Source organism: Mastomys coucha, unplaced genomic scaffold, assembly GCF_008632895.1.
Source record: "Mastomys coucha isolate ucsf_1 unplaced genomic scaffold, UCSF_Mcou_1 pScaffold7, whole genome shotgun sequence".
NCBI lineage: Eukaryota > Metazoa > Chordata > Mammalia > Rodentia > Muridae > Mastomys > Mastomys coucha.
The window spans coordinates 65705021-65724163 of NW_022196913.1; the positions used below are offsets into that span (position 1 = coordinate 65705021).

The following is a 19143-nucleotide window of genomic DNA, read 5'->3' on the forward strand; positions in this document are numbered from 1 at the left end:
GGGAGGCCTCCCTGGACTCCCCCACTCCCCATTCACTCTCTCTCATTGGTTCCACTGGCAGTGCTGGAGCACACAGTTTTGTCCCTTGAAGTCCAGTTGATTTGACAGACCTTGTTCCTGGAAGGATCCCCTCCTCAAATCCTTCTTCCTAGCCTCCCTCACTGGGGTTTGCGAAGCTTGCTTGAGGCGATATGGCTGCATAGGTGCAGTCTTGCAATCCTGAATCTGATATCTGGCCTCTGGCTTTCACATCACAGATTTGCTGGCTGTCCAGCCTGACCCTCCCCATTCCTGCACTGCAATTTGCTTATCAAAGCTGATGGGTGTGACCTGTGAATTCTCTGTCTCTCTGGGGATGGTATTTCTTGGTCCCAATCTGTCCCACAATGCTGGCTGTTATCTGAGATGGGATAGAAGACTGGCCTTCACCCTCCTGTTGCTCTTTTCATGGTGACGTCCTCTGCCGCGTGAAGACACTGCGAGAAAGGCTCTCAGCAGATACTGGTATCTTGGTATTAATTACCCAACCCCCACTGCTTTAGGACAGCAGCACACAACAGACTAAGACATCTCTAGGTGCTGCTTGGGAGTAGAGCCATGCTGGACTTGCTCTTGTACATCTGGATATTTCCTTCACGATGACAATGAGATGTCACATAAATATTTTTACTTTTTAGGGTGAATGACAATATTCCATTTTTTATAGATACCATATTTTATTTTTTCCTTGATGGACATTTGGACACTCTTAAAAGTATTGCCATCAGCACTGACATTCAAATAACTGGTCAGTAACTGTGCTTTCAATTCCTTTACATATTACTCAAAAGTGAGGGCCCTGGGTATCTTTCTCTCTCCTTCTTTCTCTCCCTCTCTCTCTCCCTCCCTCTCTCTCTCTCCACTCTGGCTTTTTGAGATGGGGTTTCATCTGTGTACTGGCTGGTTTTGTGTGTCAACTTAACACAAGCTGAAGTTATCACAGAGAAATGAGCCTCCCTTGAGGAAATGCCTTCATGAGATCCAGCTGGAAGTCATTTTCTCAATTAGTGATCAAGGGTGGGAGGGCCCATTGTGGTTGGTGCCATCCCTGGACTGGTAGTCCTGGGTTCTATCAGAAAGCAAGCTGAGCAAGGCAGGGGAAGCAATCCAATCAGCAGCACCCCTCCATGGCCTCTGCATCAGCTTCTGCCTCCATGTTCCTGCCCTGTGTGTGTTCCAGTCCTGACTTCCTTTGGTGATGAACAGAAATGTAGAAGTGTAAGCTGAATAAACCATTTCCTCCCCAACTTGCTTCTTGGTCATGATGTTTTGTACAGGAATACAAACCCTGACTAAAACAGTCTGTGTAGCAGTCTTAGTTGTTCTGGAACATGCTTTGTAGACCAGGCTGTCCTCCAGCTCAGAGATCCATCTGCCACTGGTTCCAGAATGCTGGGATTAAAGGTGTGTACCACCACACCCAGGAACGTTTTTCAGTTCTTAATGATGGATGCTGCCCCACCCACCCTGCATATCTGTAGTCACCTCAGCCACTTTTAATCTTTTTTTTTTTTTTTTTTTTTTAGCTCTTTTCCTCACATCTTATCTTATTGTCACTCTAATTTGTCCATCTCTAGTGCTTAATGATACAGAGTATCTTCTCTGCTGACAAGAGCTTGGTATTTAACATGAAGGACTCTGTCTTGCTTTGGGGCTTTGCCATTTAACTGGGCTGTTGTGTTTGGTCACAGTGGAGTTTAGGAGTTCTTTGCACCTTCTAGATGTTAGCTCCTCATTAGGCTTGTGACTGTTAAGTGTTTTTTTTTTTTCCTCTGAGCATTTGTTTTTCTCTTACACTAAATGCAATAAGGTTCCCACTTTTCATTACTGTGTCATATTTGAAAATCACCATCATAACCCATCTCGTGAAATCTTTCTCTTATGTTTTCTTCTGTTTTATAGTTCAATTAAAAATGCAGTATGTGTGTGTGTGTGTGTGTGTGTGTGTGTTTGGGGGGGTGCACATGCTACAGTGCACCTCTGTAGGTCAGAGGACCATTTTGCAGAAGTCTGGTTTCTGACTTGTAGATTCTGTTCCACCATGTAGATTCTGAAAACTGAGCTCAGGCAATCAGGTAGCTGGCAAGTGCCTTTATCCACTGAGTCATTGCAGTTCTATGGATCATGTGTAGGGGCTGGTTCCACTAAAGGAATGCCAGTATACATTATAGGCTAATGGTAAACCCCATTTGTTCCATGTTGATAACTGGATTTCCTGGCACCACTGCTGGGAATAATGTTCTTTCCCTAGTAAATAACTTCGTCAGCACTGGAAGAGTCTTAAAAATAATTCATACCAACACTGCTTTAAATTCATGGAAGATAAAAGGCACTCTTCTTCCCATACCCTGCATCTGGAGCTCAGGGGCTTATGAATTCACAATGCACTGTTATATGACAGGAAGAAGATTGTCTCTGGAGAGGCACCAGAGTTCAGCGAAATCCATCAAGGCAACAGGTCTCCATTCCTGCTCTAGAATCCAATTACCTTTGCCCTTGGGCTTCAGCTTCCTAAATGGTGAAAGCTTTGCGACTGTGTTAGCACCATCCTTGACAGGCAGAGGCTGTGTGAAGAGGCTGCTACTCTAAACAATGCTCTCTCTGTTTGTAGAACAGCAATGCAAACACATTGAGTAATCCATGAACTGTTTTTTTACTGAGTAAATCTTGACCATGAAATGTCTAAATGTAGGCTGTTGGGGGACTATTTGAGCAAAGGAGTAGAAGATACACTGGGGAGTGGTGGCACATGCCTTTAATCCCAGCACCTGGGAGGCAGAGGCAGGCAGATTTCTGAGTTCAAGGCCAGCCTGGTCTACAGAGTGAGTTCCAGGACAGCCAGGGCTACACAGAGGAACCTTGTCTTGAAAAACAAAAAAAAGAAAAAAAGAAAAAGAAACACTTGTGCCAGGACACTGAAATACCTACAGATACGAAATGCATTGAAGTATTCTAGGAAGGCCATGGTGTTATGTCTGGCCTTCTCTGCTCTTCTATGCCCTGCTGTAGAATACTGATTTTGATGTCTACTAATTATTAAACAGATGTATATTAGTGAATCACTACTCTCAGATGGTGTGGCATGAGTGTTTCTTTCAAGTTCATCCATGTTTACCTTTCTTTGAACCTCAGTTGTTCCATGTTGGGCCACAGATCATCCTACTAATCCCACGTTTATAGCCAGGGACACAGATAATGGCATATATGTTTAAGTCAGATTATAAATCAGCATCCTGGTTCAGGAGATAGCAGGGAGCCAACCTGTGGGGCTAATCCCCACCTTCCCAGGTTCATCCCAGGTCTGTGGCTCCAAACCCTCCTCCAGGTCTCTGAGTTTCTCTTTCTCAGACCTGACCTGTGCTGCTTGTCACCTTCTGAGCTCTCCTACAGAAGAAAACACTATACCAGCAGAGACCCCCCATGCGAATGTGAAGCTCATTAGTGGCTGGTGCCTTCTTTTCTAGGCCCTGTGCATCCCACATTTAACTCTTGTGGGTGCTTTTGACAGTTGAGCAATGGGATTGAAGGGAGAGCCGTTCCTTGTGGGTTAGTCCTACAGAGTAGAAATGGGTTCCTCCTTAGACCCTGTAGAGCTGGGGGAAAGTCTAGGACCCCAGGTCTGGGTCTGAGTTGGGGACAGTTATATCAAGAACAGGAAGCAGCAACCTAGGGTCTGAGCGGGTGGGAAGAGGGGCAAGGCACAGGAGGAAGAATGGTCGTCCCCCAGAGTGGAGTCAGTGATTTAGCAGAACTTCAAAGCTTGTTCTGGGCTCCTTGGTTTTCTTTAGGAGGGGATCATGGGAGATGCCTATGACTGATGCACGTATCCTTTGCACCCATCCCTTCATTTCCCGTGAGACAGGATCTCACTGTGTCTTCAGGTTGCCCTTGTGATTGCTTAAACACTCAACGCTAGGATCCTAGAGCTAGGAGAGCATCCAGCACTATGCCTGGAAGCAGTCCTTTCTCTTAAAAACATGGCTCAGGCATGTCTTCAGAGTTGGCGAATAAATGAACCCCGCTGTTTGAATAACTGATATTTGAAAGAAGGATTTTTTAATCTGTTTGGGATTAAAAGTCTAATAATGCACAAGTTGTAAGACTCTCATCTGCTCTGAATGGCCAAAGGATGATACTCCCCTGAGGGTATAGGGAAATATGCTAGCCTAGATGCTGGTGGTACCAGGTAGATGTCCAGGCAGCCTGTCTTCAAAGATTACATTAGAGTAGACTCTAGCCAAGTTCCTGAGTCTTTTGCTGGTTCCATCTGTGCACTTCCCTGTAACACTGGCTTTAGCAAAGAGTCTATTAATGTAGGTTGAGCAAAACCTGTATTCTGAATATCTGTTTGTTGCTTCATATCTGCTCAGGTTCTTGTTCTTTCCCTACCATGCCCGAGGTGACATCTGCTCACTCTGCTGTGTTTTCAGCAAGAATCTTGGTAGGGCTGTTTGTCCAGAATCCTCCTTAGCTCTGAGGTTGCGCTGTGTGCTCGTCTGCCTCTCAGCCATGTTCATGCTGTATTCTGATTTAAGCCTATCTTCCTCCTCAGGTCCAAGGTCCCATTGCAATGGTGCTCATTATGGTGGAAGGGCATTGATAACTCTCTTACTTAGTAGCCCTTAACTCTGTTCTTCCTTGTTTTATCATGACAGTAGGTGAGCTGGAATACAAGCTTTGGGGATCCTTGGACTTTGACTTTCTGATGACCTCTGTGCTAAAGTTCGTTCTTTGACCTTCTGATGATTTCTGGGCTAACATTCGTTCCACTTCTATTACCCTCAGTCCTGAGATGATGATGATGCCGATGATGATAATGATAATGATGGTGGTGGTAGTGGTGGTGGTGTTGGTAGTGTTGGTTTTTGCAAAGTAAAATGATGCAGACAGTTTGGAGATTGATGTCAGGGAAGGGTGAAAGTCATTCCCTCCAGTTCAGCTAAGTTTTGCCGGCTGAGAGGCTCGCTTTAGTTACTTCTTTCCTTTAGAGAGCTACCCCATGCTGCACTTACCTGATTCTGCACCCTCTACAGTTGTGACCACCCTCACCTATCCCACAGGCACCAAGAAGGACTACCATCTCTTAGAGACTGTGTCTGAGTATAGGGTCCCAATAAGTAATATTCTGAGAACTACAAAAGTAGCTTCCAGGGATAAGAATGAATTTTCCTGAGCTCTCCAGGTAGGATTCTTGTTTTGTTCTGAAACCAGTTTTAACTGTGTAGCCCTGGCTGCATGAAACTCAGAACTATGTAGATAGATTTGGCATTGAATTCACAGAGATCTGCCTCTTTGCCTCTTCTGTGCTGAGATTGATGGGGTGCCCCATTGCTCCCCACTTCTTAGAGCACTGTTGATGGAGGCTGCAGTTTGAGACCCTAAGAGGGTGGTGGAGAAGCTTGTGCAAATGTTCACACTGGTGCCCGGAGCTTCTGTCCACTGAGCTCCTTGCATCCTCACTGCCTTTACTGTCATGACAGGAGTCCTTCCAGCAATGCATCAATTTTCATGAGTACCACCAGGTCCTCACAGAAATGTTCTTTCTCTGGAAATAATGCCCTGTTCTCATGCAATACCTGCCTATGTGTGAGCCTGAATCTTAGTGGCATAAAGATCTACGTGTTTTCAACTCTTATAGGACAGATGACTTTCTAACCTTGTGCACTTCTTCCTCTGCTGGTATGGCAGATGTTTAGCACACAGAGTAAACATTTTGGTGGGTTTTTGTATCTGTACTGTGCCCTTGTCATCTCTGTATTTCTGAGATATTTCCATATCCCCCCAAAGAACCTTGGTATTTTTGAGCCATGGTTAGTTGTAGCTCTCTTTAACTCCGTGGGCATCATCTATATTTGGTGTATATGAATGTGTCTACTTTATATGTTTTATAAAAAAACAACAGAAGACACACAGTCATTTTTGTTGCCTTTTAGAACTTAGTAGAATGCTTCCTAGACTAACCCAATCGTAACACTGATTTCAAGAAACTCTTTTTAAAAATTCATTCTTTATTCATTCTCTAGTGGTGGACAGTGGACTGCTTCCATGGTAGTCAAGTGAAGGAGTGAACGGTGTCAGCATCTCCTTTCAGGAACGTGCAAACTTTGCGGTTCTTTCCTTTCCCATTGGCCTAAAGATATATGTAACTTTCTCATTGAAGGCTCTCTAAGCAACAAGGTTTCCATGTATCATCTGTTTCCAGAGGGAAATTAAAAAAACAAAAACAAAAACAAAAACCTTAAATCTAGCAAGGCATTTTCCATATTTTTATTCTCTCAAAAAACATTCCAATCATCCCCACCTGGTCTGTTTCATCACAGATTTTTATCCAAATTGTAAGAGCCTGTGCTTATCACTTGGCCCTACCACAGCTCAGCCTTGATCTTGTTTTCTCGAGAAATTCTATCATTAACATTGAGCTGCAGGACTCTGCACAAAGAATTCTAATGGCAATCTTGAGAAGAGGGTCAGACAGGCTTATTAAAGAGCGCAGGTGGGGGAGGGGAAGGAGCAGGTCTTGGAAGCTGGCAGCCTTGCTGTCTCCTTAGGTGCCATTAGACCTTGGGGTGTCTGGAAGTCTACAATTCTAGGTTTGTAGAATATAGGCTTTTTGGTTGTCATTGTTTTGTTTGTTTGTTTTTTTCAAGACAGGTTCTTTTGTGTGGTCTTGTTGGCTTGGAACTCAGAGATCTGCCTGTTTCTGTCTCCCAAATGCTGAGGTTAAAGGTGTGTGCCACCCCTGCCTGGCTTCTTTTTAAGCTCTTAAGTGGCATCAAATCATCCAAATGTATCTATTTTACACCAGCTATTATATATACATGTCTTTATTGTTTAATGCACATATATCATTGTATATCTCAATTCATAGTAGAATGGTCCAGGAACATTGCTCAGTGGATAAAAGTGATTACTACAATGCTTGGTGAGCTGTGTTTGATTTCTGGAACCCACATGCTGGAAGGAGACAACCAACTCCCACAAATTGTCTTCTGATATCCATATGCTCATGCAACACGAGGGCCTCCTCAATAAGTAAAATGAACAATCAAATTATAAAAATATCAGTGTTTTCTTTTACTGCTGGAGATATCATTTTGGTTTCATTTAAATAATATTGAAAGAAATATATTGAACATGTATTTTTGTGGGTGTTTCCAAAGATTATTCTGGTAGAAAAGGAATCCCATATTGAAGGGTATTCTCTGGTATGTGCTCACACTTGCAATGAATGATGTCTGTTTCCTTACAATTTAAACCAGCTCATCCTCTACACCAAATTTGATATTTCTAGCCCTAATTTTGGTTTCTTCTTAGGAGGTATCCTAACTTCAAAGTATTATCATTAAAAAAACAATCTAGGTATCCTTTCACCATTTTGATCATCATAAAGAAACCATGGTGTGAACAATAGGAGGTTGATTTAATTTTATTCACTCCTCATAATAACTGAATGAAGCAGGAGTTAGTGACCAATGTATAGTTGCAAAACAAAGGCAAATTAGGTGTGCAACGCTGTGCAAGTAATTTGGATACTGTGGATTTCCCGTCTGCCAAAAGAAAAATGTAAATAATGTCTTGCTTATCCCCTGCATAGAATACACCAAGAGTTAAGTAAGGCCTGGCTAGACTCAGATTGCTTGTTACTGAGATGCTGTGGTGTGGACATAGGTAAAATGCTCTGAGTTGATGCAGAACAGGGAGAATGAAGAGACACTGGTCTGGATGTCTAGTTTTGGAGGGGGGAATCCATCTTACTTTCCAAATAATAACTAGCCCCAAAATAAGAATGCAGGATCTGCCTGTGAACTGAGCTGGACTTGTTCTGGTATCACCAAAGGCTTTTTTACAGGAACTTTTCTTACACAGATCTGCTCCTCCAGCAGCCCTAAGCAGGCTCTGTTGCTAATTAGTTCCTGGTTTGCTTCTTTCACTAGAAAGAATTTTTAAAATGATGTATTAAAAAAAAACCCAAAAAAACAAAAAACAAAAAAACAAAAAAAAGGGGGCAATGCAATGAACAAGAAACTAGTATTGGTTCCGATTTCCGCCTAAAAATCCCCTTTACAAAGGGCTATTCCCATGACAATTGAAGAACAGTGTTTTATAATTTCACATGGTTTTCCTCAGAGTTATTTTTCTTCATTTCTTTTACTTTCTCTCCCCTGTTGCATTTTCTTTCTTAGAAACAAAACTCTGTTGATTATACTTTTTTACTGTATACAAGGTGCAGCAGACTAGACAGTAACTGAAGTATTTCCTCTCTTCTTAAAATTCCATTGGGAAACTTTTAATCTATGGATCTTTTTTTTTTTTTTTAAATATACCCACCAATGAAATAAGCCATTGTTCATTAAAAGTTTAAATAAATATTAGTTCCATCTAACACAGATGAGCTGGACCCTAAGGGACTTACTGGAGAGACAACATGTACTCTTCAGTGGAGATAATACATTTTACTTGAATAAATTATAGTAAAAACCACACATACAATGTAGGTATTCTGTCAATTTGACACAAGCAAAATCATTCACAAAGAGAAGCTTGACTGTGAAAATGCTTCCATCTGACTGGCCTGTAGGCAAATCTATGGGATCCTTTCTTGATTAATGATTGATGTGAGAAGGCCCAGCCCAATGTAGGTGATGCCACCCCTGGGCAGGTGGTCCTGAGTAGCATAGGACCAAAAGTCTGAGAAAGATACGGGGGGTGGGGGGGGAAGCCAGTAAACAAAGTCCTCCATGATCTCTGCTTCAGTTCACACTTCCAGGCGCCTGCCTTGAGTTCCTGACCTGAATTTCCTTCATGTTGGGCTATAAGCTAGAATAAACCCTTTCCTCCCAAGTTGCTTTTGGTCAGTGTTTTTAATCATGCCAACAGAAATTTAAAAACGCAGAGGACCGCTGCTCTGTGGGCACAAAGTCCTCCATGTTCTAGGACGGTCCCTTGAACATCTGCTAGCTACTCCTGCAGGGATCTGCAAAACAGACTTCTGAGATGTATCTCTGAGGATGCTGAGGTCTCATTGGGCCCCATCCTCTCGTATGAGGGGCCACCATCCCACGGTAACTCCTCAAAGCCCTGGCCTATCCTCCTCAGGAGCAGTGGGGGATAAAGCTGAGCCATGGTCCTCAGAGTTTCCTGTAATCAGAGAGGAAAGATCTTGTTTTCACCCCCTTCCTGTGGCCAAACTGTTACTTGTTTAGGGTTGGTGAGACCTGAGAGTGGTACAGGGTTTGGGGTGGACAATTAGCGAGGACCAGGCAATGCCTTTTTAATAAGCACACTCTCTTACCTGGAAACTCATTGCCATCCTCTCAGAACACACACACATCGGTGTTACACGTCTCACGTATTTAAGGAGTTTAAAAATTAATATTGAATATTTACGATTGAACATTCAATACGGTCATATATGTAGAGACACGGAAGGCTCAGCCTTCAGCACTGAGTGTAAGAGTAAAATCACGGAACAGCATATATCATATAATATTCTTAAAGGTTTTATCTACGAAGCTAGTAAATAGTAGTTGCCTGTTTATTCATAAAGAAAACCCAGAAGAATGTGCAGCAAACTGTTAACAGTGACATTGGTAACGGGAGGAAGTGAGGTCTGGGTTGAAAATGTCGCCTTTCAATGTTGCTTGATTTTGTTGCTATTCAGTATTATTTGAAGTGTTTTTAGTGAAAATTGCTATGATAACAAAACAAATGGTAAACGAAGTCATCTAGTTCAACCTCTTTCACTGGTCAGCAGAGGAGTGAAAATCCCTTCCTTTGTTTCAGTCACCAGCCCCTCCCCCACTATCAGCTTCTTCCAAACCCTCCAAGAATTCATTCAGGTATCTCCATATAGGTAAACATCTGGAAAGGGCTCATGTATGGAGAGGGCTTTTTAATACTCTGTAAAATGATACTACATTTATAAATCTTCTTTGATATTTCTTTCCCTGAAATTGTGGTGCCCTCTCCTTCAGACCTAACATTACTCCTGAAATTCAAAGAAATATATATATATATATATATATATATATATATATATAACCATATATATATATGGTAATTTTTTATGACTGAGTGAGCGAAGAGATGACTTTGTTCTGATGTATTTGAGAAGGGGGTGAAGGCCCAGCCCCCATTCGATGGTACGATCTACAGTGCCATCTCACTACCCAGAATGGCAAGCAATTTAAACTTTGAAAATTTGTGTGGATTAAAGTTCCAGAATTTTCATTTCTCCTCATTCTCTCTACCATGGTTGATGGTGAGTCCATAAAGTCTGGAGGGAACTCTGAGGAAGGCCGGAATATCAACCTTACGACTGAAGGAGCATCCCGTCTCTCCCCTAGAACACCACCCCACTACATCTTCACACTCAATTGCACCTTCGACTAAGAGAAACCCTGTAACAACAGAAGGAAGCACCACCAGTCTTTTAAATGTAGGTTTTATAGAAATTCTGTACATCTTGTAAAGAAAAAATAAAAAAGAAAGAAAATGAAAATTCAGAACTCATTGATACAAAGCTGCTTACAGCAGCAGATTGGCAGTCACATTTAACTGGAGTAAAATGTCCCAGAACGCACATCGCAGGATGGACCTTCAGTGACTCAGCTACTGTTCCCCACAGAGCAGAGGCTGGCTGGTCTGTGAAGAGGAACACCCTCCTCTCTACATGCGCCGTGCCCAGTCTACTCCTTCTTTCTTGCTGTCCCTTTCTTGCTGTCCGGCAGCTCACACGGTGGGGTAGATGGCATATGTAGCAATTCCACAGTTGTTGTCCTGGTCTTTGGCCATCTTTATGTAGCCATCCATGCCCCAGTCTTCACCCCAGCTGGAAGAAGAGCATGTTTGCCATTTAGAAGAAAGAACACAGTGCTTACATTAACTGTCTTTTGAAATACAGAGACAAAGGCTACACTTAATAGACAGAGTTAGAGAAGGCAGAGGGTCCACTGCTGGATACTCTGTTGCCTCACACTCAACTGGGAATGGAAGGAGAGAGAGGACAGGGCATGTCCACTCACATTTGGATCACAACTAGAAATGCAGCAGTTCAAATTCCATCTTAACACTCCCCCAAACATGTCAGATTCTCATCGTGGTTACCCTAAAATTTCTGTATTCAAAATATACAGGGTAAGTTGTTAAAACTTGCACCCAAATACCACCTGAAAACTGTACTTTCCCCTTGGTGTTTCAAACATGCGTGGCTTTGACTATTGATACCTGTTCTTGACCAGCCAGTACTTCCTGCCATCTGACTCTTCACCATAGCCAACCACCAGGACAGCGTGATCCAGAAGAGTGCTGCTACAGTCTGGCTCATAGTACATGCCTGGAAGGCAAAATCAAAGCCCAATAAGAGGCTCCCGTGACCCCAAAGTGTCTGCTGTCATCATCAACAATAGAAACATTTCTAACTTCAGGGCAAGGATACACCCCAGACAGGACTGATTCAGTGTTAGTGAGGCTTGGGACATCAGCTCTTATATAATTTATAACGTGAGTAAATGTTAGCATACATCCTCAGGAAAAAGCTTGCTTGGATGGCTGCAGAAAACCCCAGCATACTGGTATCAAGAGGACCCCCTAAAACTGAACTAGAAATGGGAACATCTATTAAAATATTAAAGATTCAGCATCTGAACCAAATTCAATAAAATTAAAACACATAAAACCTGATTTTGCTAGTTAAAAAGCACAATGGATACATGTTCATGGGAGTGTGTTTAATTGATGTCAAGTAAAAATAACCCATGTAATTACTGCTCCTGTTGAATGTCATCATATCTACAACTTAAAATATTTACATATTTTTATGTACCAAAATCATCAAATTCACAGACTGTGGTAGAATCAACCGTTAGGTATGATTACTCAAGAAACCAAGAAACCATACTGACCCCCGCTGTAGAACCTGAAGGAGTGGTGATGAGTGTCAATTCCAACTGAGACGGGCCCCACAGTGGCCACAGCATTCATAAGGGCATCTTCGCTCACTGGGACTTTCACAAAGCCTGTGACGTTAGCTGCAGAGTACTTAGGATCATACCTGCAGGGTCCATCCTTTGAAAGACAGAGATTAAAAGAAATCCTGATTATTGCCATTCACCTCCTGGGGAACATGAGCCACTCAGAACTACAGTCAGCTGAGCTCCCATTACACAGATGACTCAGCATTTGCTGCTGAGGATCTCCAAGTGTCTATAGAATGTCATCAGACCTGACCAACTGGTAGATATGAGTCACTGATAGAAACTCGCTTGAGTGTCCCCAGTGACACACCATAGATATTCCTATTAATAATAACTTTCCACATAGAAAATTCTGTACTCTTGGTTTGCATAAGCTCTGTATGACCAGAAGCAGGGACAGCTACGTGGAAACTGGAATCAGAGGAGCATGGAAAGGCTCTGTCACCTTCATGGCGGCATTTCGGACTTACGAGGATGTATTCTACCATAAAAGCGAGTTCTGAGGACTTTGCAATTCTTCTGCTTTCTAAGCCTAGTCAGGAAAAAACACCTTAGGATTTGTACCTACCTGGGCTTCATATTCATAAGACTCCCTTGTGTCCAGGCCTCTGTTTTCCTTCACATACTGGAAGGCAAACTCCATAAAGCCACCATTGCAACCTAGGTTGCCATAGGACCAGGAGCAATCCACTAGGTTCTGTTCACTCAGAGAGACCAGTTTGCCTGTTTTCCGGAATATTTGTCCTTCCAAAGAACCAACTGCACTAAAAGCCCAGCAAGCACCACAATGACCCTAAAAAGAAAGAAAAGACTGTCACCTGCAAAAAAATAGTAACAGGTGTTTGATAGCAGTGCACATGACCCAGTAATTTCACAAGCAATGAACTGTATGGGGCATCACTGTCAGCAAGCCAAGTTTGGCATTTCCTTTCTGGCTTCCTGGTGGACAGTGATACCTGGAATGTGCCATGTGTCCTACCTGGTCTTTCACAGGAGTCACATAGCCATGCTCTCTCCAATCCACAGACTTGGGGACATCACCCAGCAAGGGCTTATGGAAGATGGTTGTCTCCTTGGGTCCCAGGCTTTGAAAGCCAGTCACCAATTCTCTGAATTCTGTATTGGTCTTCAAGAAAAGGTAAATAAATCACTGCAAATGGAGAGGTGACTTATCAGAGAGGAAGGACCATGCTCAGCAGTCTACACCACACTCACCAAATCACCAAAGGCGTTCATCTCCAAGCTGAAGCTGTGCTTCCCCTTCAGGTAGTCCCCGTTGTGCAGGTTGATCATCTTCATGTTGTTCTCCCACACTGCTCTCTTCTGTCCTTCTTCATTCTGGAAGAGATACAGTGTGTGGTCTTTCTACTTCAAGCCCAGCCTTAGTTCCCTCAGTGGGCCTGCTGCTACAGCCAACAAGAACCAAGGGTTTCTGTCCACCTCTACAAGCCATAACCGAGGCCCTGTGGCATCAGGGTGGTTTGCTATCAGTGGTCATAAATCCTGCCATGTGGTCATGCCTGGGAGGAACTGCTTCCACAATATGAACTCTACAAATGTGCCCCAGCAAGGACTACTGTCACTGTGTTGCCCCTGGACATGTCCACGGTACCAACCGTGTTGTATGTTTTCCCATGTTTTGTCTTCCATTCCTCCCATACAGCATCCAAACTGGGATCATGTGTTGGAGCAGCTGAGACAACTCCCAAGCAAAGAGTGGCCAGGAAGAAAATTGGAGTCATGATTCCAAACCCTAGAGATGGTGGAGAAATGAGATACTGGTCATGGAAATCCTTTAATAAACTCTTATTTCTACGTAAGAGGTTAAGGTCACTATAGTAGAATAAGTTTTTTTTTTTTTTAACTATCTTCCAGTGTTTGTTTATATGGCTAAACACGACATTGGCTTATAGCACATCTGTAACAAAAATGTCACAAGTCAAACAAAATGAATAGCAGCTGTGGAGGGCTCCAGGGTTTAGACAATGTGTGAGCTGTGCATTTAGCTCACCACAGGGTCTGGATGCACCTGTGGTCCAGAAATTTCAAGCAGCAACTAACTTCTTAAGTATTCATAGTTTGTCCAGGTTTTATTCTATTGATATTCAGGTCTCATAAGCTAGCCACAGCTTATGGACAATGTGATCCTTCATTACAAAGAGATCTTCACGATTTGGTAGGGTAGTCACAAGACATCTTTTTCTTGGATAGTGTTCTTGGATTCTATTCAATAAATAGAATATGCCTAGGCTCTTTTTTTCTGGAATGTCCCTCTAGAAAACCTTGGAAGGACATCAGTTGGGAATCTGTCTGTTCCACAACTGGGATGTACCGTCAGAATCCTACTTTACTGTTTCAAGGAGGGGTGTCCTATGGCTGAGTACAGGATGGCATAGCCATCAATTTAGGTGAGAAATAAAGAGACCAGTCCAAGACTTAGGCTCTATAAAGTTTTGCATGGGACAATACAGAAAGAGCCATGCCAAAATTGTGCCACATACCTTGGGTACATGGTGGATGAGACCAAGGGACTGTCCTTGAACATATCTACATGAGAATAATCAACCCTTTTGGCATAGAGAGTGGTAGCTTATATAAAGGACAAACTGGTACTTCCTGTGCCTATGGGACCAGAGAGGCAGTCCACTAGGTTCTGCTCACTCAGAGGAACCAGTTTGCCTGACTTCACATTATTGATACTTCTCACACACCGGGGTACCTGAATAGTCTGGTACTTCCTGGCATCCTTACCAAACCATCTCTGCATCCCCACACCAGTTCTGCTAAGACTGAGTTGGTATCCTCATTCCTAAGGGAGCTGTATGATGCTACAAAGAATCTCTCTAGGGTGCTCCTCCAGTGTCAGCACCAAGTATGCCTTGATAGAGCTATGGGGACTCACCTGGGATGTCCACAGCTGGGCAGGTGGTCTTCACAGTCTCAAGTCTTCAGAGGTTGCTGAGATCCCAACCTCTGACCCAGCTGTGTGTGGATCCAGACTTTATACACCAAATCTGTGGCTCCAAGACAGGGTCCCTGCCCAGTTTCTCCTCCCTGGAATTGGCTTAGGTGGACAATTGGATTGTACCTCCAGGCTGTGGGACTTCAGACACATATTGATACCTATTCTCACCCTGACCTGGGGCATTGGGTGTAGTCCGTCTTGGACTGTGGGGAAGGGAGCAGTAGGTCTCTGCTTAGGAAAGTAGAGTGTATGTCTCATGACATTAGCTGAGAAAGTGCTCTCACAGAGGACTCGCCACTTGGCTTAAGATAGAAGGTTCTAGCTAACTGTGTGAATTTCCAACCCAACCCTGCCTTTTCCTTAGAAGATATTTTTGTTAAAATCATTGCTACTGATTCCTTGCAAGCAATTATATCCTAGTCCAGTGTTTCCTCTATAAGTCAAATCTAAGCTGTGTCTCCTGGAAGTTTTAGCCTCTGCGGTCATTCTCCCCATTGTCAGGGAGGAGGACAAACGGGCTTCTCAGAATCTTTAGAGGCAGGCAATCCCCAATCAGGGAGGAGATGGTTACAGGCACCCGAAGGTTGGACTGGGATGGGAGTGTCCTGAGACTGCAGGGCACTTGTAACTCATCTCATCCTGATTTCTCACTTGGGTCTTCCTTCTCTCGTATCTTCAGCTATAGCAAACATTGTGAGGATTTTGCATAAGCCTAGGTGGAGAACAGGGAAAGTGACTGGGATTTTGGAATCTGGTTTGGTTGGCATTTCTGAGCTTACAGAATGTTTTCTCAATTGCTACCTTAGGGTTGACTTTCAGGGTCTTACTTTCACAGTAGCCAATGGTGGAAGCGAATGGGGTTTGGACACATTTTAGGTGAGCGAAACATGTAAATCTACAATGTGTAGGTAGAAGTTCTTAAAATTAAACAAATAATGGAAATAAACAAAAATATTCTCAACCTTCATTTATTAATAAGGCATATTGTAGAAAGCATCTTTTAGGGAAATGTTGGTGCGACCTTTCTTGAACAACCTTTGTCAAGCATGTCCCATGTTCATTTATTAAAGCAGTCATTGTGTTTTTATTTATTACCTCTTTATTCTTAAGATTCAATTAATGACATATACAAAGAATCAGCTGTGTGAATTTTTCATTGTGGTACAGTATGCCCAAATGAGAACGCCCTTCTAACAATTCCAGGCTTGGACATCCATGTCTTTAGTGCCACACTCACTGTCTTATGTCACCGCCATAGATCTTCAGAGTTTATTCATCTGCTTTATAAGATGAAATTCTGCCCTAAATAACAGTCTCTTTTCTCCCAGACTCTGATCTGTCCTACTTCCTTTGTGCGAATTTGATGATTGCTAAGGACAGAAAGCGTGTCTCTGCCACAGCCCTGTTGAGAACGAATTGCTGTTCAATCTAGTAAAAGTTAGGGATTCTTAGTGGATAAACAGGCCAGACATCATATGTCTGTCTCCATGTTTTCTGAGGTTGAGTTACTCTTCCATATGAAGATCTCATGCTTTGTTTATCTGTTCATCCCTTGCTGGGCCTTTGGTTGCCTCTTGCCAGGCACACTGCTACCCCACCAGGTGACACATGCATTTCAAACCTCTGCAGCACACATTCAGAAGGGTAGAAGATGGGTGTCTAATTCTCTATTCCCGCAGAGCGGGCACCACTGTACTTTACCACCGGCCATGTTCAATGGAGATGATTTCGTACTCTCCCCTGACACATGTTGCCTCCTTTGTTTCTCTTTTGGACGACACCTTCCCCACCTTGTGGAGTGGTTCTAGCTGAGTGTCCTGAGGACCAGTGCTGTAGGCCTCTTTTATTTACTTCAGTGGCTGCTCATTTATCTCATTCAGAGGCACAACTGTTAATCCTCCATTGCTGAGCTACTTCATTATTTTGTTAAGTTTTAGGTGTTTTTAAAGTTACATTTGTTTTGTAGTTTTGTTTCATATACAAACACCCATGTGTACCATGCCACTCAATTTAAGATAAGAGATCAATTTTTATAAGTCAGTCTGGTCCATTCCTTCCACTAGATACATTTAGTGGCTGTCGCCTTTTACCTATGGAGCCATTTGACAGCGCTTGATGTTGTTTACGTTTTATTTTGTTTTTATAAAATCCCGACTTTCAAATTAATTTTGATGTAAAATGATTTAAAACATCCAATTGTATGGATGAATTTTTTATTCTGTCGATATTTTTATTTAATTTTATTGAAAGCTGGTGAAATTCTACATTATTTCATCTCTTTTTTATGTTGCACCCCCAGATCATTGCAAAATACCCCATCAGCTGTTTTGGCTTGGGTGGATAAACAACCCCCCTTGATTCTGAGAAACTATGACCCATTGCCTGCAGAGCAATGCATCCTAGAGGTGTTACTCTAACCTCTCATCCCGGTCTTCTTCCCTGAGCTGCCTCTGCAGGGCTGCTCTAAGCTGGCCTGTCAGGAAGCTAGATAGCAGACCTTCATCCCAGAGGGTTTGCCTACACCTGGGAAGAGGGAATGTTGCACAGAGAAGAGAGAAGATCCTGAGCAGACACACCCTGCTACATTTCCAAGAGCCAGAAGCTCTTGGAAAATCACATTCCAGCAGGGCTGTGGAGTCCTCATCAAACTTACACTCACACCCTGCTTCCCTGGGCACTTGCATGTTCCTTTCTGAAGTTCCACATAGTATTTTAAAAATTGCCTAAAGAAACATTATCTTGTGTCTTTCACATATCAATCTTTCTTTTGTCTTTTGTATTATCTTTGATATTATAATTTAATTATATTTTCTCCTTTCCTTGTCTTCCTTGCAAACACCCCTCCCTGAGCTTCAGCATCATGGTCTCTTTTTTGATAAATTGTGTTTACATGCATATAGGAATTTGCATACTCTTCTCTCTGTCTCTTTGTCTCTCTGTCTCTCTGCCTCTGTCTCTGTCTCTCTGTCTCTCTGTCTGCCTGTCTCTCTCTCTGTCTCTCTCTCTGTCTCTCCCTCTGTCTCTCTCTGTCTGTCTCTGTCTCTGTCTCTGTCTCTGTCTCTTTCTCTCTGTCTCTGTCTCTCTCTCTCTCTCTCTCTCACACACACACACACACACAGGTATTCCAGAAAACTGTAACCAATCCAAATGCTGATTTATGGAGCCCAGTGTTCATGGATACATCTACAAACTACTCCCACACCTAAGACTCAGGTAACATTTGGGAAAAGAGGCATAAAGATTGTAAGAGCCAGAGGATCAGCGTCATTTCTGTGAACTTGTTTTTCCTCATAAAAGCAGAAGCTAACTCATAAAATCTTACCAAAATAACTATATAAACCTGGATTAGTATCTGCCATGACCCCTATAACAGGGCAAAAACTATGACAACTGCCTCTACCATACCCAAAAGGCTCCAGATTTTAAATTATATGAGAAAACAAAATTTTGAGGATGTACATAAGAAAATTTAAGCCATAAATCTAAAGGTATTAATAGTCACATCAGTCACTGAAACATCTGTGCACACAACATCTGTGAAATGATGCTGGCTCAAATCACATCAGACTCTTGAGTCTTATGCTGTCCCAATGTGCGCTTCTTTGCCACATGCATTTGTGGTCAAGAACCATCTATTTCTTTAGGTTAGGGAAGTTTTCTTCCATGATTCTGTTGAAGGTTTTTCTCTATCCTCTTGAATTGGCAATTTTCATCCTCTTCTGTTCTTATTATTTTTAGATTTAGTCTTTTAATTGTGTCCCAAATTTCCTTGATGTTTTAGGTGAGGAATTTTTTACCCTTTGTATCTTCTTTGACTGATGGTTCAATATCTTCTATGATATCTTCACTGAGATTTTTCTCTTCCATCTCTTGTATTCTGTTCGTAATGCTTGCATCTGTAGCTCCTGATCTTTTTCTTGGGTTTTCCATCACCGTGGTTGCGTGCGCTTGTGATTTTTTTTTTAATTGCTTCTATTTTGGCGGGGGGCGGGGGCGGGTAGGGCTTGGACTGCTTTTGTCAACTCCGTCACCTGTTGGATTGTATTTTCCTCTATTTCTTGAAGGGATTTACTTGTTTACTCTTTAAGTGCTTCTACCTGTTTGCCTTTGTCTTCCTGTATTTCTTTGCAAGTATTATTTATATCCTCCTCAAAGGTCTCTATC

The 19143-nt window shown here is 42.6% G+C and overlaps 1 protein-coding gene across 1 annotated transcript; it reads right to left on the reverse strand.

Annotated features, from left to right (window-relative positions):
• Nucleotides 1-10467: 10467 nt before the first annotated feature.
• On the reverse strand, nucleotides 10468-14992 carry LOC116081876 (cathepsin L1-like). Its single transcript, XM_031358589.1, has 8 exons — nucleotides 14917-14992; nucleotides 13631-13767; nucleotides 13230-13352; nucleotides 12994-13140; nucleotides 12583-12807; nucleotides 11943-12105; nucleotides 11266-11374; nucleotides 10468-10870 (listed from the first exon to the last, which is right to left on the reverse strand). Exons 2-8 carry the CDS (start codon nucleotides 13754-13756, stop codon nucleotides 10771-10773), a joined length of 993 nt encoding a protein of 330 aa, XP_031214449.1. The 5' UTR covers nucleotides 13757-13767; nucleotides 14917-14992; the 3' UTR covers nucleotides 10468-10770.
• Between the last annotated feature and the right edge of the window lie 4151 nt (nucleotides 14993-19143).

Excerpts from the sequence above, each read along its gene's own strand:
- LOC116081876 (XM_031358589.1), bottom strand. The coding sequence starts at position 13,756 with ATGACTCCAATTTTCTTCCTGGCCACTCTTTGCTTGGGAGTTGTCTCA. Across the intron at positions 13,353-13,630 it reads ATGGGAAAACATACAACACG|AATGAAGAAGGACAGAAGAG; the intron begins GTTGGTACCGTG and ends TATCTCTTCCAG. Across the intron at positions 12,106-12,582 it reads CTTATGAATATGAAGCCCAG|GATGGACCCTGCAGGTATGA; the intron begins GTAGGTACAAAT and ends TGTCTTTCAAAG.